The 20,547-nt window shown below is 39.2% G+C and overlaps 1 protein-coding gene across 4 annotated transcripts in view; it reads right to left on the reverse strand.

Annotated features, from left to right (window-relative positions):
• Positions 1 to 4,093: 4,093 nt before the first annotated feature.
• RPS6KB1 (ribosomal protein S6 kinase B1) overlaps positions 4,094 to 20,547 on the reverse strand; it is a 56,329-nt gene continuing 39,875 nt past the window's right edge. For 2 of the 4 annotated variants that reach the window (XM_008011238.3, XM_073004884.1), the window contains exons 7-15: positions 20,333 to 20,433; positions 17,810 to 17,900; positions 17,552 to 17,642; positions 16,774 to 16,881; positions 15,815 to 15,877; positions 15,552 to 15,629; positions 10,900 to 11,007; positions 6,046 to 6,158; positions 4,094 to 5,012 (exon numbers count right to left, since the gene is read on the reverse strand). In XM_008011238.3, the coding sequence (XP_008009429.1) occupies positions 4,775 to 5,012; positions 6,046 to 6,158; positions 10,900 to 11,007; positions 15,552 to 15,629; positions 15,815 to 15,877; positions 16,774 to 16,881; positions 17,552 to 17,642; positions 17,810 to 17,900; positions 20,333 to 20,433 (991 nt within the window). In that variant the 3' untranslated portion in view covers positions 4,094 to 4,774. Of the gene's footprint in view, positions 5,031 to 6,045; positions 6,159 to 10,899; positions 11,008 to 15,551; positions 15,630 to 15,814; positions 15,878 to 16,773; positions 16,882 to 17,551; positions 17,643 to 17,809; positions 17,901 to 20,332; positions 20,434 to 20,547 lie in introns of all 4 variants that reach the window. The other 2 variants (XR_012088801.1, XM_037993358.2) reach the window with 2 other exon arrangements.

Below are 20,547 nucleotides of genomic sequence, written 5' to 3' on the forward strand. Positions count from 1 at the left end.
TTCTCCAGGTAAATACTACCAGGTTGTAAGTACAACTGTATTCAATTATAGTATATTTCACTTTGTTATCTACTTTGAAACCCACTACAAATATTTAAATGGCTTTTTGGTGATGCTAATAGTTGTATTATTTAGGTATACAGCAGAGGATGGGTGAGAAAAACAATTTGGGATTACAATTCGGCTGTGACGGATAGCCAAGATGACTTCCTGTTCAAACACAAGAATAGCATTTTACTTCAGCCCTATTACAATGCCTATGTAATACATTTGTTTACCCTGTAACTATTCAGACAGTACTGTTTCTTAATGTGATTAAATAACCAAGGAGGTGCATGGTGGGTTTTTTATTTTTGGGGGAAATGCAGTTTACCTATAAATTGAAAAGGGAGAAAATCTAATGGAGCTATGCCATCCAATAACAATGCTGATGAACTGGAAGCATTTCTTCCATCCCTCTATTCCTTCACCTCAAAAAAAGGTAATATAGATTCAGAAACTCATTTATTCTGAATTCAAATCATGACTTCTAAAAGATTGTTTTACCAGTATTGGTATGCTACTATGTTGTATAGCAAGGTAAAATCAGTTTGAGAGCTTCTGTAGAGAAATTCCCTTGGCAAGTGTGGTATAATTACCTCACAGATAAGAAGTGGTTTGTGCAGAATACCCAGCTTACACTGGATATATTGAGACATTAAATTAAAACAGATTTGTTCACTACGTTATTTTGTGCATACACATCAAATTTTCAAATGTAGCTGACCAAGTATGGCTGAACAAATTGTTGATTGTTAGCACAAGAAGGTCTTCCTAGAGTTTTTTGTGAAGCTAGCTTTCACGTAGGTTGTTACATGTATTTTTTTTAAGTAAACAATTCATGTCTACTATCTGACATGAAAATCAAAGATGTGTAACATTTAACATAAAAATCAGTAAACTTGTTACATACTTAAATAGCTTCAATTTCTCAGCAGAACAGCTTTTAACCCATTCCTTACATAGTTTATTTATATGACAACTTGAACACATCTGACATGTTAATGAAAATAAATTTAAACCATTTATACACCTGATATATATACTAATTTCTTCCTATCGTAGGATAATAAAAAATAAATCACTTCTATTTTATGTTCATTCAAATTTGCATTTAATTTCTATTTACATTCATTCAATCCGAAATCAAATAATACAGTAAACTAAATACAAGATGAAAAGCAGAAAAGGTGTTACCCTCATAGCACTCCTAATAAGGCAGCTGAAGAATTTTATTTACTGATAGATGCAAAGCCAACTTGGGATAGGAGAAACAATAGTTTAAAGAGCAAACACAAACATAGACGAACCCATCTTTCAGATGTTATTCCAGATAATCCACTGAGATAATACTTGTGCTATAATGTTAAGAATCACACAAGAAAAAGTACTGTATTAATCAGCAACAGACCACAGGTTATGTGTGACAAATACTTTTGTGATAGTTTGTCCAGCTTGCTAGTGTCTACTCCTGTGAAAAAGGTAGATGTTTGGACATTGATGTTTTTGAAAAATTAACCATTTTCAAAGCCTTAAAATCTATTCTTCATAAATTCAACATTTCTCAAGGGAATAATCTTAGATCTAGCCCTTGTAAGCTAGGAACCATATGATTAACTGAATATTCAAAATAGGTCCTATATTAAATATATAATCCAAGGCTCAGTATATTAATACTATCTAAGATGCATCTTGTTTATAATCATTTATCACCTATAGTAAAGAATGTTGAATTTATGGAATATCATACATGCATCCTCCACCCCTCCCCTCAAATTATCCAAAAAATAGTATGGAAAAATCCTTCTTGAAGGATTCAAATTAGTTAAGACCATAAAAGGGGAAAAAGGAACATAATTTTCCTAAAAATCTGGTTCAAAGTTCAATAATTAATACTTTACATTGTTAATCACAGCTGGTTTATAAATCCCAGTTTAGTTACTCTGTAATGCTACAAACCTTATAAAATCAAATTAGTAAACTTCAATTCAGTGATTATATTTTAATTAAAAAACATCATGTATAAAATAAAAAAATATCCTGTAATAGCTGATTTTAAAGAAAATAATCAAGTGATGAAAAAAAAGCACTTAATCTCTTTTATACACTTACCTGGTATAATCATAAAGAACCCTCTTAGAAACTCAAGACTAGTAATATCGACATCATATTTTAAACTATGCTTGGATTTTTACAAATAAATATAGATAAGCCATATTGCATAGGTGTGTGCTTTCTGTCTGTGACACTAATGTGACACTTGACATGTTTTCACAGTCATAGTAGGGATATCCATTTATGAAACAAGTTCTCAATAAACTTTCCACAGCATGGGAAATAAATTTCACTTAATAAATGTGAAGTCAGAAAAACTATGTATTTGTGTGGATGATAGCTGTGCAATTAATGCTTTTTATGCAGAAAAGTTGCAGTGTTTGCCACTATTGCTGGCACTACTAATTATGAAAATGGTTTAACTGGGGTGGTTATAGCCAGCCAATCACAGTGCTCATGTTACTAGCAAATAGGACCTAGGAGGAATATTTTGGTGTATAAGTTTCACTGGAATTTGGTCAGGCAGTCAACACTACAGTTAGTAAACATATTTGAAAGTAAGTATTAAGAGTATCACAAGCCATTTACAGTCTGAAATAATGCCTGTACATATCACCATAGCTTTTCGGGTTCTGTTTTTTCAGATATCACAAATTGTCAGAGAACAAGGATCTGCACTTTAAAGTATAATTTCTGCCCTTAATTATTATTGTAGCTTCTAATTTACCAGCAACAGTCATAAAGTTCTCAGTAGGCTGCTGTAATAAGGGAGGAGGGGTAAGAGGGAGTGATTTTTTTTTAAAAAGGCTTTCTGTCCGAAGATGAGCTTTTATCTATTCTTTCAATTATTGCCACAATTGAAAAGGTATATTTCCAATCATTTTTCATGGTTCTGTTTTTGCTTACTGTCATAGGATTTCATCCCATCTCATTTGAGTTGCAATTTCAAAAAGCAAAGCCTTGCTCTTTTCTGACTGAATTCAACATGCATAAAGAATTTTATGGCTTGGATCCTATGGCTCAAAAAGGTTTGAAAACATAGCAAGCAGCATCTATTTAAAAAAATCCTAGGGTTGCAAAATACTACAAATTGACTTTGCACACTCAGACTGAAGACATTATAAAAGACAAACAAAAACAGGTGATAGAACTCAACTGCAACTGCATGATCATCTATTATACCAGTATGCACTGAAATATATTTTTATAAAGCTCTGCAGATATTAAACCCTTTCACCAGCTAAAGTCATGGAAATGCTCTCTTTAAGGCAGGAAATATTTAAGAAAGGTAAAGTTACCTTTATTTTTATTCTTTGTACCTGTAAATCATTTATGTAGATTTTGTTACAATTTCAAAAACATAGTGTCCTGTTAACATGTTTCCTAAATTAAGTCACTAAGTTTTCTTATTTACTGTGGAAGACATTCATCAAAAGGCCATCAAATATTTTTACAATCAAAAAATGTAGCCCCAGTATAGGAGAAAAAAAAATAGACCTTTTTTTCTTTTTAAAACTGTTGAGGAAAAAAATATAAGGAAAGTAGACAGCAGAAACAGTAGAAAGAAGTAAAACTGAAAATCTTACCAATTTGCTGTAAAGAGATTAGACAGAGAGTGGGCCACAGCAACACCCTCTTCCCCTGGATATCCCTATCTCCCTCACCTTGCCGACCGCAGTATGTATTTTTTATCCTGACTCTCTTGTTCTTCAGCCAAAGGCTGAGCACATTTGGCATCTTGAACCAAATACTGGTATAAGAACAGGTGGCGATTTTTTTTCCAGTGCAATGCAGGCCCGGGACAATGATGAAATGTAGGACATACAACTTATGCCCATTCCAAGGCTTCCAGTTAAGCTTAGCACATAGCAGTACTGCAAGTAGAAATGATTAAATAGATTCTTTTTTGTTTTCTCATATTACAGACAGGTATTGCAGCTGGGTTACTGAAAATAAACCCCAGGTCCACCCCAATCCCTCAAACGAGCCACAGCTGTGGTTAACAATGATTCATTTGCATTTTATTATTTCACCAAGAGAAGAAACAGAAGTTGTCTGGCTTTCTTCACACCAACCAATAATTTCGCATTTTAAAGTTTGGGATGTTTTTCATAATGAGCTGAATCAAAAATCTATTTGAAAAATATATATTTATATAAAAAAAAGATTCAGGTTGTTTGCACGTAAAACATCAATTGGTAAGTTTCTTTTGTCTTTGATTCCAAGTTGCTGGAAAAAGTTTGACCAAGCTTGCATGCTAATTTGTCCTTAGTTGCAAGTATTATAGGCAATTTTGTACTTTGCCTAATGAAAGGATAACCCTTCTTCGACACAATCAGAACTCAACAGTGATTCAGAAGCAACATCCTACCCTTAATACTGTCAGTTTCGAGTCATCAACATGAAAATCCTTGATAAGGTTGAGAAGATGTCGCGAGGAATCAATTACTTGATGTGCCTAAGAGTTCAGCAAATACTATTTTGCTTTAAGTTTTTTTTTCTTTTGCACCATTGATTGATTTTTTAAAATCCATGTTTATTTTTCCTCTGTCCAAAGTGTTCTATGTAATGACACTGACTGTCTGAAACTGCCATTTTGAGTCTTGTTTCACTTTGCAGGATGCTCACACATCGCCCTCTCCACCTTGTTTGCCTTAAATTCATTAAAAGCATTGCTCTGTCATAGATTCATACGCAGGTGCTCTGGCCGTTTGGAGATCATGGGAAAAGCTTGTTTTTTGTACGGCCCAGAGTTCGGCTGTCGTATTGGAAGTGGTGCCGATGCTTCCCCACTCATTGTCACATCCATCTGCTCTATGCCACTTGTTTCCATTGGGTATTCCACAGGTGTCTGAGGATTTGCTGTGCTGGCCGAAGCACCTCTTCCCCAGAAATCCCCAGGAGAAAATTTGACTGGGCTTTAAGACAAGGAAGAGCTATCATTCATTTGTTTAAGGGTCATCTCAACAAGACATATTTCCTTTACATTTAAAGGGAGTGGGGTAATATGACATTTATTTTCATTTAATTTTATTTTCATGTGGATTAGCACAAAGGCAAAAGTTGAACCATCTCTCGCCCGCCTAGATTAACTGCTAGAATTTCCTAACCAGTCTCTACCTCTACACCTGACCCCCAAACCCCTTAATGATATATATATTTAAATACATATTTTATATATATATATCATTTTACTCTCCCCTGCTCAAAACAGCTTTCTATTGCATTTAAAATAAAATCCTTTTCCAAACCTCTGCCCTTCTCCTCCTCACTCACCACACACTCCAGGAACAATGATCTCATTTCCAGGAAAAGGACAACTTTTCTCCTCCCTCAGGGCTTTTGCATTTGCTGTTCTTCTGCCTGCAACATTCTTAAACCTTCTATTTTTGTAGGGCTGGCTCTTTCTGTTCACTGCTAGATGTTACTACACCAGGGAGGCCTTTCTCTGACCACTGTGAGTAGAAGCCCCCTTGTTTTTCCTCTGCTGTCTACCACTACATTCCTTTTCCCCCCTTTTAAATTATAGCACTTAGCACTACTTATATTTTTGTATATTCTTTGTCTATTGTGACTCTCCCACTACATTGTAAGCCTCATCAGGACAGGGACAATTACTGTATTATAGTACTACACACACACACACACACACACAGAACATGCAGCATGCAGTGCTGGTGCTCTTGGTGCACAATAAATGCTGAGTGAATGGATAAAGAGAAACATTTGCCAGTGTGGCTGCTTGCTTTCAGGAGGGAAGGTAAACCATATAACATCACAGATTAGTCAGACTAGTCCTTTACAATGTGAGATACAGATGTTGTGCTTATGTCAACCAAAAAGAACATGACAGTCCTTCATTTATGTAACTTGGCATAAATTTCTTAAGCAAACACTCTCACTCATAGGTTGTAATAAAAAAAAAAAAGTGAAAATAAGAGTGTGAAATACCTGACAGGTGTTCGTGGGCTGCCAATAAATCTTCGAGGTGATCGGATTTTTGGTTCAAAGGAAAACTTTTCTTTTACACTTTCAAGTACAGATGGAGCCACATATGTAAAACCCTGAAAGACAGTAACAGTGGACTACAGAATGGCATTTTGCCATATATCTCAAGAAAATGGGGTTGTTCAGTCTGACATACCTACACGATGATGCACACCTAAAGCCACCAATGTGTACACTCTCCCACATCCTCAACCTCATTTTTAGACCTGTTAACTTCTTTCCAGCCATTTTGTGAGGCACACACTTCAAGAAAACAGAATTCTATTGAGCCTGATTGCTAGCAAACAAAATTCCACCCTACTGACAGGAACAGAAAAAAAAACAGGAAAATTCAGGCTCCATATGAAGATGTTAAATACGGCCAGGCACAGTGGGTCACGCCTGTCATCCCAGCACTTTGGGAGGCCAAGGCGGGCAGACCACCTGAGGTCAGGAGTTCAAACCAGCCTGGCCAATGTGGGGAAACACCGTCTCTACTAAAAATACAAAAATTAGCCATGCATGGTGGTGCACGCCTATAATCCCAGCTACTCAGGAGGCTGAGACAAGAGGATCACTTGAACCTGAGAGGCAGAGGTTGCAGTGAGCAGAGATCGCAACACTGCATTCTAGCCTGGGCAACAGAGCAAGACTCCATCTCAAAAATTAAAAAAAAAAAAAGATGTTAAATACTAGGAGAAATATAAAGAAACTTCTAGTGTTTCTAGCCACAGGCATGTAAGCAATTAAGTTTATCACCCCAAAACAGTTCCTCATAATTAGGCCAAAGTAAAAACAATTTTCTGACTTGGCATCAAAGTCAGATCTTGTGATCTTTCTGGTTTTATGCCAATGATTAGACAGAATTTGTGCTTTGTTTTGTTATAAGAGATGGGGTATCCCTATATTGCCCAGGCTGGAGTGCAGTGGTGATATCATAGCTCACTGCAGCCTCAAACTTCTGGAGCCAAGCTATTCTCCCACCTCAGCCCCTCAAGGAGCTGGGACTATATAGGCATGTGTGATCTCTGCCCAGCTAGAATTTGGTATTTTCTTGATGAATAAGTATCAACATTTCAAAACCTTTCAGTTGTAATAGGCAAAAATGCAGTTCTGTTCATTTTAGTTCTCTCTTGGACCTTACTATTAGGCTACCAGCTGTCATTTCTCTAGCTGTCAATGTTCATTCTTTTAACCGTCTTCACCTGTCTTCTATTTATCAAAATCTATGAGTAAGCATTATGTGTTACAATAAATAAGACTCAACAAAGCTCTGAGTGAAGGCCCAAAGAGTGAGGTGCAATTCTGAAGTGCATATGAATTGTGACAGTTATATGTGAACTTCAGAAAATAACTTTACAAACGTTCTAGTGAACTAAAGCTGTAACTATCATGAGGTACAGCCTGTGCCTTAATCATCTTTGAATTTCCTCTAATTATGTGATGGGGTCTTACAACAGGAATTGAATATTTGTTGAAATGAGGTTGCTAGAACCACATTATCCAGATAAGTGGGATATCACTATATATATATGTGTGTGTGTATGTGTGTGTGTGTGTGTGTGTGTGTATATATATATATGTATTTTTTTTTTTTTTTTGAGATGGAGTCTCGCTCTGTCGCCCAGGCTGGAGTGCAGTGAGGGGCATGATCTTGGCTCACTGTAACTTCCACCTCCCAGGTTCAAGCGATTCTCCTGCCTCAGCCTTCCCAGTAGCTGGGACTACAGCCATCATGCCTGGCTAATTTTTGTCTTTTTAGTACAGACGGGTTTTCACCATATTGGCCAGGCTGGTCTGGAACTCCTGACATTGTCATCCACTCACCTCAGCCTCCCAAAGTGCTGGGATTATAGGCGTGACCCACTGCGCCCAGCCTATTTTTTTATTAATGTTTAAAGAGATCTACTTTATGTACAGAATTCTGGCTACAACCTAACAAATGAATTGTTCTGTTCATCAGTTAGCCAATTTAAGTAATTATGAAAAGCTCAATAATACCGTAATTGGCAATGAAAGCTTCAATATCTCACTTTTACCGCCACAACTTTGGATTTCTTGGTAGCTAAATAAAATGCTTCTATTTTGTGGGTGAAAAACTGTCACATAAGTTGAAATTCTGCAATGTCCAATTGAGGAAAAGGTCTCTATTTTAAATCAAAGGTATAAATTCCACATCTGTAGTACATGAGAGAAAAAAAAAATGCCAAAATTAAAGTGATTCATGCCCACTTCCCTAACTGAACCTAAGATTTTACTAACAGAGATGCCGTAACTTTGATCATGCACCATCAAACTTGAATTTAAAACCATGCATGCACTCACTCATCTTATCTCTTATGTAATTAATACTGTAAGATTATATTTTTGCCTATGTGCTCTATATTACTAATTTATAGGACTATTACTATTCAGTGTTGTTTACTCAAACTATACTATACACAACTTTTGCATTCCATGCTAACTTTATTTTTTTATTTTTTTATTTTTTTGAGACAGAGTCTCTCTCTGTTGCCCAGGCTGGAGTGTAGTGGCCGGATCTCAGCTCACTGCAAGCTCCGCCTCCCGGGTCTACGCCATTCTCCTGCCTCAGCCTCCCGAGTAGTTGGGACTACAGGCGCCCGCCACCTTGCCCAGCTAGTTTTTTGTATTTTTTTAGTAGAGACGGGGTTTCACCACGTTAGCCAGGCTGGTCTCGATCTCCTGACCTCGTGATCTGCCCGTCTCGGCCTCCCAAAATGTTGGGATTACAGGCTTGAGCCACCGCACCCGGCAACTTTATTTTTTTTAATTATTTTTTTTTGATACGGAGTCTCACTATTGCTTAGGCTGGAGTGCAGTGGCATAATCTTGGCTCCTGCAAACCTCTGCCTTCCGGGTTCAGGTGATTCTCCAGCCTCAGCCTCCCAAGTAGTTGGTACCACAGGTGCATGCCACCACACCAGCTAATTTTTTTTTTTTTTTTGAGACGGAGTCTTGCTCTGTCACCCAGGCTGGAGTGCAGTGGCACGATCTCAGCTCACTGCAAGCTCTGCCTCCCGGGTTCACACCATTCTCCTGCCTCAGCCTCCCTAGAAGCTGGGACTACAGGCGCCCGCCACCACGCCCGGCTAATTTTTTTGTATTTTTTTAGTAGAGACGGGGTTTCACCGTGTTCGCCAGGATGGTCTTGATCTCCTGACCTCGTGATCCGCCTGTCTCAGCTTCCCAAAGTGCTGGGATTACAGGCGTGAGCCACCGCACCCGGCCACCCCCGGCTAATTTTTGTATTTTTAGTAGAGACAGGGTTTCACCATGTTGGCAAGGCTGGTCTCGAACTGCCGACCTCAAGGTTATCGGCGTGAGCCACCCTGCCCCAACTCCATGTGAACTTTAGAGCTTATTTCTCATCCCATAAGACACAACACTACTTCTATTACATAGTGAGCAGTGTGGGGAAGAAAAGCTTGAGAATTAAGTTAGTGACAAATCCAGCGAACTCAAAACAGGGAAAAAAACACTCCTAAACAATTATTTTACCCATATTCTGTTATCCCTAGAGGTAGTCCAAAAAGGAATGACAAAAGAAAAAAAAGGATACAAAATGAGATAGATGTTCATGTGACATATTAAGTACAGTAATAAAATCAACAAGCATGTGATATTTGAGCAAAATAGTATGCATTCATGGTCATCCGATATAAATCCATCATTTCTGTTGGCCAACATCAAAAACCTTTACTTTTCTGAGGAGACAAGCTATAAATCTATACAGGCATTTCTATGATGAGAATTCACTATTACATATGAACCAATATATTTTGATGTCAAATATTCACAATTAATGTTAAAAAATCCCCTACTTGGCCGGGCACGGTGACTCATGCCTGTAATCAGGCGGGTGGATCATGAGGTCAAGAAATCGAGATCATCCTGGCTCACATGGTGAAACCCTGTCTCTACTAAAAATACAAAAATTAACTGGGCGTGGTGACACGCGCCTTTAGTCCCAGCTACTCGGGAGGCTGAGACAGGAGAATCACTTGAACTCAGGAGGCAGAGGTTGCAGTGAGCTGAGATCGCACCACCGCACTCCAACCTGGTGACAGAGCAAGACTCTGTCTCAAAAAAAAAAAAAAAAAAAAAAAAAAATTCCCCTACTTACGTTAAGAGTACCAAAAATAGGGCCAGGAATGATGGTTCATGCCTATAACTGTGGCACTTTGGGAAGCCAAGGTGGGAAGATAGCTTGAGTCCAGGAGTAAAATAGTGAGACTCTGTCTCTACAGAAAAAAAAAACTTAACTGGATGTGGCACACACCTGTAGTCCAGGTACTCATGAGGCTGAAATGGGTGGATCACTTGAGCCTGGGAGGTCAAGGCTGCAGAGAACTGTGATCATACCACTACACCCTACACCCAGCCTGGGCTACTAGGTGAGACCCTGTCTAAAAAAAAAAAGGGATACCAAAAATCTACAGCTGTTTCAGGAATAAAATACATGTAGTTAGTGTGAGGTTTTTCTCCCCACTGCTATGACTAATTTTTGGTTGAGATGCTAAGCCAAACACCATTTTAAGTCTGTGGCCCAACCAAAAAAGGGAATCATACTCTCCAAAGAATTGTACATTCCCACTCTAATTGCTAAAATAAAATGTTGGATTATGAAAATCATTTTTGTAGGTATCAGTAAGTTACAAGGGCATCGCTAATGAAAAAAAAAAAAGTGGACCCAGTTACCTACATGAACTGCAAAGCAGGCAAACTGAATTTTCTTATCCAAGAGCCCATCCTCATACTTAAAATTTCCCATGACTACATGGAAATTGTTTCACTTACCAGAAAGACCTGATTGGCACTTTCACTGAGAGTTGAGTCATCTGGGCTGTCGACAGGTGTCTGACGTGTAAACTTGGAATCAAACTGACTTACATCCTCTTCAGATTGCTTTATACAAACAAAACAATTTAGAAAATAATAAATAGTCCATATTACATCAATCAAATGCACTGTAAGCTCTGGGAGCTCTTTTCGCAGGGGTGTTAGAATAGTCTTAGCAGGCACAGAATGAAGAAAAAAATGCAGGTGGAAAGTACTGAGTCAAATTACATCTTCAAATCTTAAATTTGCACTCTTGGCCGGGCGTGGTGGCTCAAGCCTGTAATCCCAGCACTTTGGGAGGCCGAGACGGGCGGATCACGAGGTCAGGAGATCGAGACCATCCTGGCTAACCCGGTGAAACCCTGTCTCTACTAAAAAATACAAAAAACTAGCCAGGCGAGGTGGCGGGCGCCCGTAGTCCCAGCTACTCGGGAAGCCGAGGCAGGAGAACGGCGTAAACCCGGGAGGCGGAGCTTGCAATGAGCTGAGATCTGGCCACTGCACTCCAGCCTGGGCGACAGAGCGAGACTCCGTCTCAAAAAAAAAAAAAAAAAAAAATTTGCACTCTAATAGATTTTAGTATAGAGTTATTCCCATTAAAAATGAGAATATATCAACTGCGCATGGTGGCTTACGCCTGTAATCCCAGCACTTTGGGAGGCTGAGGCAGGCGGATCACAAGGTCAGGAGTTCAAGACTAGCCTGGCCAACATAGCGAAACCCCGTCTCTACTAAAAATAAAAAAAATTAGCCAGGCATGGTGGCATGCTCCTGTAATCCTAGCTAGTTGGGAGGCTGAGGCAGGAACCTGGGAGGCAGAGGTTGCAGCAAGCAGAGATCCTGCCACTGCATACCAGCTCAGGCAACAGTGCAAGAGTATGTCTCAATTTAAAAAAAAAAGTGAATATATCGAGCTCAAAACAAGCTGGAAAAAATGTTAATATCAATTTCCCGTCTCACAAAGCTTCATTGTGCCTAGTCCACTGGCTAAATCCCTGTTTAGAGATAATTAGTTCAGTTGGCTACTGCAGGTTTGTAATGAACCTGAAAAACTCCTGAAGCAGAGTTAAAACATGAATAACACTGGTGAGATGCTCCAGTTGAAGTTTCTTCCCACAGCGTGTTTCATTCCTTTAGAAATCTAAAGGAGCAAAAATAATTTTCTATTCCACGTGGTTTGTAAGTTATATTTCCCTGTGAAAGTATAGTTATCACTTCAGTTCTAACCATGAGATCCATTTATTTAATTCCTTCTCTCCCAAAATATCTGGTTAGAGTCTTGGGCCAAATGTAGGAAGTAAATAATAATTTAGAATATCTGACTTAATACTGAAAGATGACCACACTGACCTTGTGATTCTCTCAGAGCCCAGACTGTGAACCTGCACTCCCTGGAGGAACGGCTGATTCCAAGTGTGGGGAAATGCACAAGATAAGCATAGAACACCAGTTTCCTTATTTTGCTCTCTGGTACAACACCAGCCCATGTGCTCATGTCAAAAGGACTCAGAAACCAACATGAAGATGCACCCAGCATTCACTGCACCCAGCATTCAACAAAGGGAAAAACTGAGCATCAATTATAACTGCCAGGCGTGGTGGCTCACGCCTATCATCCCAACATTTCGGGAGGCAGAGGCAGGTGGAGTGCTTTTGAGCTCAGGAGTTGATGACCAGCCTGGTGAACATGGCAAAATGCCGTCTCTACCAGAAACACAAAAATTAGCTGGGCATGGTGGTGTACCTGTGGTCCCCGCTACTCAAGAGGCTGAGGTGGGAGGATTGCTGGAGGCTGGGAAGTCAAGGCTGCAGTGGGCAGAGGTTATACCACTGCACTACGGCTTGGGTGACAGAGTAAGACCCTGCCTCAAAACAATAAATGAATAAATAAAATGAATAAATGAATCAATAAAAATAAAAATAACTGCAATGAAATGAAATACAAATATGTTAAAAGGTGTAAGTTCATAATATACTAAAAAAGAAAAAAAAATACACAAAGTTAATTGGTCAATTTTGGGAGATGCTAGGCAACTAATTCATTATTTTGAAAACTAGGAAAGAATCAAACATCCTGCCTTTCCTGTATGAACTATACCTTGAGTAACTAACTGATCAAAGAGTTTCTCTTTATGAAGAATTCGAGCTAACAAAGAAAGAAGAAATAACAGAATCAGACCATTTCACAAACACCTGATGAAATTATAAAAGTAGGCCAGAGTTTCTCAACCTCAGTGCTACTGACATTTCAGGCCTATTAATACTTTGCTGTGCTGACTCTTCCCCCTAAAAGTGCCTCAGCATTCCCTCCCCCACGCTGTGACAATCAGTGTATCTCCAGACATTGCCAAATTACCCTGGTAGTGAAATGCTGACACAGGCAATGATCAGTGACCACTAACATCACACACACACAGACACACACACACACAACTACACATTATGCCTCCTGATCAAAGCATGTAATACTGAGAGTTTAATCTGAATCAGATCAACCACCTAGATTTAACTACCAGTTTTTGGAAATTCAGGGAACAGATGAACATGGTCAGTGAAACTATGGGGATAATATCAGCAAAATCAAAATTTGAGAATTCTACAGGACAAATGACCCAGTTTCGTCAGTAAATCACAAGGGGAATCTGTAAATGACAAGAGACCTAAGAGACATAGTAACCAAGTTATATACAGACCTTGATTAAATCCTTACAAACAGGACGAGAAAAAAAAGAATGGAACAATAACAACAAAATTAGGTGGGGCAACACAGGAAAACCTCATCTCCAGAAAAATTCAAAACACTAGCTGGGTGTGGTGATACACCCCTGTGGTCCCAGCTATGCGGGAGGATCCCTTGAGCCTGGGAGGTTGAGGCGGCCACGAGCCATGATCATGCCACTGCACTCCAGCCTGGGCAACAGAGAAATAGCCTATCTCAAAAACAGAAAAAAAAAAAAACAAAAAAACCCGGCAAACTGTCAACTTCTGAGGTGTGATGCTGGGACGGCAGTTATGTTTAAACAAGGTGACCTCATCATGTTTTAAGCTGGGCGGTAGGTGTATGACAGTTCTCCTCCTTACAATTGTCTGTTGCTTTTTAAAGTGGGTCACATTAGCTCCATGACCAAAAATTAATCACCATCATCCTCCTCCTCCTTCTCCACCTACATCCCAAGGAATGGTAAAAGAAACTGTATTTTCTCAGATTCTGAGGTGGGAGAAAGACAATAACTAACATACTAACTCATTTACTCAAAAACATATTGCTATAGGTTGAAGAGTATGCCTTACCCACCCCCCAAAAAATTTCGTATGTTGAAATTCTAACCTCTAGTTCCTCAGAATGTGACCTTATTTGGAAAGGGTTATTGCAGATGTAATTAGTGAAGATGAGGTCCTACTGGAGTAGAGAGGAACCCTAATCCAATATGCCTGGTATCCTTATAAAAAGGGAAAATTTGGCCACAGATATGCACACAGGTAGAACACCATGTGAACATGAAGACAGAGATCCAGGTGATGCACCTACAAGCCAAAGAATGACAGAGATTACCAGCAAACCACCAGAAGCCAGGGGAGAGGCAGGGAACATACAGTTTCTCACAGTCGTCAAAGAAACCAACTCTAACAACGTGATCTAGAACTTCTAGTCTCCAGATCTATAAGATAATAAATTTCTATTGTCTAAGCCACCCGGTTTGTGGTACTTTGTTGCAGCAAGCCTAGCAAACTAATGCACATATATTCTATATTTTGAAGAAAAAATTCCCAGAGAATCGTATTTAAAATGGTTAAATTAAGCAAAATAAAACCAGAAAAAGAAAAGCACCAACTACCTGAAATATTTAATTGTCTTAGGTAACTGACTTAAAAATAGCTAATACAGTCAATTGCCACTGGCTTTAGTTCTTTAAAAGATAGTACAAAAATAAAAGATGCTTGGCTGGGTGCAGAAGCTCACACATGTAATCCCAGCACTTTGAGAGGCTGAGGTAAGTGGATCACTTGAGCCCAGGAGTTCGAGACCAGCCTGGGAGACATGGCAAAACCCTGTTTCTATAAAAAATACAAAAATATTAGCCAGACATGGTGACAGCTATAGTCACAGCTATTCGGGAAGCTGAGGTGGGAGAATCACGTGAGCCTGGGGAGGTCAAGGCTGCATTGAACTGTGATCGTGCTACTGCACTCCATCCTGGGTGACCGAGTGAGACTCCGTCTCAAAATAAAATAAAATAAATAAAAACAAAGATGCTAAAGAGAGGATAAACCAGAGATCTTTGCACTGCTAATAAAAATAATGTTTCTGTCTGCTCTGAGATTTTTCTTATTCTAAAAAAATACCAAGTGATCCTCCTGCCTCAGCCTCGAAAGTAGGATGGGACTTACAGGTACATGCCACCACACCCAGTAGAGTCTCTACTAAAAATTTTAAGTCTCTACTAAAAATACACACTTTTAAATGTTTTGTAGATATGGAGTCTTGTTATGTTGCCCATGCTGGTCTTGAACTCCTGGCCTCAAACAATCCTCCCACCTCGGCCCTTTAAAGTTTTGGGATTACAGGCATGAGTCACTGCACCCAATTATATGCTTTCATGTATACTTACCAACAGAGGTTTAAAGGGGGGCTCCACCTTTCGAGCCAGAAGTTCTTCCCAGTTAATATGTCTAAAGAATGGATGAGCCTAGGAAAAAAAAGCAGAAAGAAAAGTTGAGGGGAATAGACTTTGCTGGATTGATAAATTAATCACCTTTTTGAAGTTACAAGTCACAAAATAAGCTAAACTTATAAGCAACTACATATAACCCTCAGAAATACATAAAACTAGCATTATCTTCCCCACAAAACACCAAAGATGCCAAACCCTACCTGAACTTCTCCAGCGTCCCCAGGACCAGCTCCCAGACGAGAAGCAGCATTTCTTTTCAGCAGCTTGAAAGAGGGAAAAAAAGCCTGGGTAAAGAACCTTAGTCGAACTGATTTTTTTTTTTTCCTTTTTAGACTTTGCTTGTCTACTTTGCCTTGAGAAAATATAGTTTATTGGCCAGGCACAGTGGCTCATGCCTGTAATCCCAGCATTTTGGGAGGCTGAGGCAGGTGGATCACCAGAGGTTGGGAGTTCGAGATCAGCCTGGTCAACATGGTGAAACCCCTTCTCTACTAAAGATACAAAAACTAGCCTGGCGTGGTGGTACATGCCTGCAATCCCAGCTACTAGGGAGACTGAGGCAGGAGAATCACTTGAACCTGGGAGGCGGAGGTTGCAGTGAGCCAAGGTCATGCCATTGCACTCCAGCCTGGACAACAAAGCAAGACTCCATCTCAGAAAAAAAAGAAAATATAGTCTACTAATTACTACCGAATATTGTTTAAGGGTCTGTAATCCCAGCACTTTGGGAGGTCAAGGCAGGTGGATCACCTGAGGTCAGGAGTTCCAGACCAGTCTGACCAACATGGTGAAACCCTGTCTCTACTAAAAAGACAAAAATTAGCCGGGCATGGTGGCAGGTGCCTGTAATCTCAGCTACTCGAGAGGCTGAGGCAGGAGAATCGCTTGAACCTGGGAGACTGAGGTTGCAGTAAGCCAAGATCACACCACTGCACTCTAGCCTGGGTGACAGAGCAAGACTCTGTCTCAAAAAAAAGAACTAAAAAAAGAATATGAAAAGAAAGTCTTTAAACAAATCTGTACTTCGCGTTCAAAAATGAAAGACTTTTTTTGTTCAATATTTACATATGACTCTTTATTCAAAACATTCATTAAATTCTATCTAGTTAAATCCTAGTCATTGAATCTTACAGTGTCAGTGACTATTTAAGAACCTTACCTTTTTAAGCAGATCTCTGGCTTCTTGCGTGAGGTAGGGAGGCAAATTGAGTTTACATTTGAGGATTTTGTCAATTGTTTTCTTTCTGTTCTCCCCAGTGAACGGGGGCTAAGAGTAGAAGACAAGTGAAAAATATTAGCAGGGAGTGAAAAATATTAGTATATAAGAAATAAATTTTAAATAACAATATTATCCATTTCCTGAATTAGTTATGCATGGAGATCAGAAATGTATGCTGTGAAATAGGCTAACTGCTCAAGACCTTTATTTTGTTTTAGAGACAGGGTCTCGCTATGTTGTCAAGGCTAGATTCTATTAATAATCCTTAGCTCAAATGATCCTCCCGCCTCAGCCTCCTGAGTAGCTTGGGCTACAGGCGTGCACCACTGTGCCTGGCAGAAGTGCAGTTTTTAAGCAACAGGACAGAGGAAGTAGCAGTGTCCTGGAAGGAAGCCTGTGTTTCTGCCATTAACTTGCTGTGTGATAAGTGAGTTATGTGATTTTTATGCTTCAGTTTCTCCATTTATAAAATAAGGGCATTATCTGTTCAACATCTATTTCACAGGCCTGCCATGACATAGATCATTTAAATGAAAATGTTTCTGAAAGTATGGGATCCCATATAATCATAAAGCATTATTAGTGTTAAACTGCTAATAACAAATCTCTGGGCTTTGAAAACTCCACTGGTAACATTTTCCGAAAGCACAGGACAGGTCTCTTGCTACAGTGACTCAGCACAGACCATAATACATGCAGCTTTTAACTGTGCACCTACTGCTCCAGTCAGCATGTCATACATTAATGCTCCCAAACTCCACCAATCCACAGCACGATTGTGGCCACTTCTCATCAAGATTTCAGGGGCCCTACAATGAGAAAAATAATATGCTTAAAACTTCACCCATTTGCATATCATCTGAATTAGAATTTTAAAAACAATATACAGAGTCAATGAGGGTACAGAAAACAGATACTATTCCTTAAAAGAGGTAAAATTAGCTCCCAAACCAATTACGCTTAACATGCAGCTCACATGTATTCTATTGTTCCACAAAATGTGTGTGTGACTGTTCCATCATGAATAGATTCTTTGCATAGTCCAAAGTCTGTTAGTTTCACATGACCTACAATGAAAGATTACAGCATGATTATTCTCAGAATTCCAAGTATGGGCAGTGTTTGAACATGTCACATAACACCTTAATCTATCCTTCCATTTAACTTTTCTTGCCTCAAACTTTTCTCGCAGATGACAAGAACAAGGTACCATCCATAAAATGGGATGCTAACTGTTTAAGGCTAGGGCAAAGTCACCTTTTGCCAGTGATATAATCTAACTAGTAAAGAGAAAACATAGAGAAAAAAGTGAAATAACCTGTCTAAGGCTCTAGCTTTAAGTATACACAGAATCCTCTACCATCCCGAAAAAGAAAAATCCTGGGAAAACTGTTTTATGAAGTCTAGTTTAAGTACACAGATCCCAATAAACATATTCTATACCTTTGTGAGATAGTACTTCAAATATCTAGCTTTTATCACAGTGAACTGTGAAGAGTTCTGAAAATGGTCTCAGAAAGTCACTATAACAAGGTAGCTCACTCTGCCCAATGCTACCAATTAGGGGAAAGAAATAAAATTGCTAGATAGTACGAATCAATCATCACTGATCCAGAAAGTAAAAAACTTACCACCTCATACAAAGATCATTTCAGTTCAAGTTTAGCTTTCTTTATTGGACTGTCATAACAAGTGGTTCAACAACCTCAGGGACTCTAGTATTTGAGGTTCATTTCACAGAAAAGGCACAATGACCTATTGATTCAAATGTAAATATATACTACACTCTGATACAGAAGAAGTATGGCCTTTATTTTCACAGAACCATCTGATACACTCAACCTTATAAATCAAAGAAGTTAACTATTATATCGCTCCCCTTTTCTATCCTGTGACTTAGAATTCAGATCAGAATCCAGGTTTTGGGGAGTGAGGAGGTGTTGATGAGAGGAAGGAAGACACACTGATTCCTATGATATATTCAGTTAAGTATATAATTGCGCCTTAAAAAAAAAGGTGGGTGGAGGAGTATAATCTGGAATGTTTCTATGAGCCTCGGTTGTTCGCACATCATTTTCTAAGAGTCTGAACCAATTAACTACCTCATGGATTATTCTGTAGACATCTAAGATTAGCAGGGGCTACCACCTTCTAGATACCCTGGGTCAGCTGGTTGCTCCTCTGGGGTATGAATTGCCAAGTCTACCCACAGCCCAGATTAGCATAAGTTGAGCTGTCTGTAGCAGCATGCAGTTGTAGTCAAGGCTCACTGTGCTATATCTATAGCTGTATAGATTATCAGTCTCTCTGATGTTTATGTTTGTTGTTGCAAACAAACAGCAAGAATAAACTGATTCTGGCTGGGGGGAAGGGGGATTATGCCTGTAATCCCAGCAATTTGGGAGGCCAAGGCGGGCAGATCAATTGAGCTCAGGAGTTTGAGACCACCCTGGACAACATGATGAAACCCCATTTCTACAAAAAATACCAAAAATTAGCCAGGCATGGTGGTGTGCCACAGTGGCCCTAGCTACTTGAGGGCCTGGAGTGGAAGGTCACTTGAACCTAGGAGGCAGAGGTTGCAGTGAGCTGTAATCATGCCACTATACTCCAGCCTGGGTGACAGAGTGAAACCCCCATCTCAAAAAAAAAAAAAAAAAAAAAGAGTAACTTGATGCCTACTAAACATCATATTTCCAAAGTTTTATCAAATACTTTGATTCAATTTCAATCCTTTTTCCAGCATTAATAAAACCTACAGTAAGAAGCATAGCTTCTAATATTTACATATTTTCATTTTCTTTTTTCTTTTTTTTTTTTGAGACGGAGTCTTGCTGTCACCCAGGCTGGAGTACAATGTCACGATCTTGGCTCACTGCAACTTTCGCCGCCTGGGTTCAGGCGATTCTCCCACCTCAGCCTCCTGAGTAGCTGGGATTACAGGCACCCACCATCATGCCCAGCTAATTTTTTTTTTGTAGTTTTGTAGAGATGGGGTTTCACCATGTTGGCCAGGCATCTTGAACTCCTAACCTCAGGTGATCCACCCGCCTCAGCCTCCCAAAGTGCTGGGATTACAGGTGTGAGCCACTGCGCCCAGCCAATATTTACATATTTTCATTTTTAAAACTCGACTTATATAATTAATACTCACTTTTCAATTTAAGTAACAAGCCAAAATTAATGTTTAGACTGGCTTTTACAGTCTAAAACATTATACAACATTTTATGTAAGGATTTCAAAAATATGAAAAACTATGAGTAAGGATTAAACTAAAAAAGGCAGTTGAGCAACTATTATCCTCAACTTCTTTTACTCTCACCAAGCGTAATTACCTAAAGACTTAAAACATCAGCAAGTACTATGATGCCATAAATTCTGAGGGAGGAAATACACAAAATAGAGAGATGAATATGGGGCTTTGAAAATGGCCATGACCTGTGTGGGAGGATTTTAAGATGATTATTTACTATAGAATTGTTTACGGTATGTCTCCACCTTGGTGATTAAGCATGATATTCTCCGGCTTCAGGTCTCTGTAGATGATCCCCTTTTGATGTAAATGCCCCAAAGCCATGGAGATTTCTGCCAAGTAAAAGCTGGAAACAAAAGTGATTTAATAAAATTAAAAAAGAGTGTAATCTATCCAAAGCAGTTTATGTATGGAGCAAAATTCCTTGAAAGAAACAGACATGCACCGAAGACCAAATTAG

The sequence above is a fragment of the Chlorocebus sabaeus genome, chromosome 16 (genome assembly GCF_047675955.1).
Source record: "Chlorocebus sabaeus isolate Y175 chromosome 16, mChlSab1.0.hap1, whole genome shotgun sequence".
NCBI classification, from domain to species: domain Eukaryota; kingdom Metazoa; phylum Chordata; class Mammalia; order Primates; family Cercopithecidae; genus Chlorocebus; species Chlorocebus sabaeus.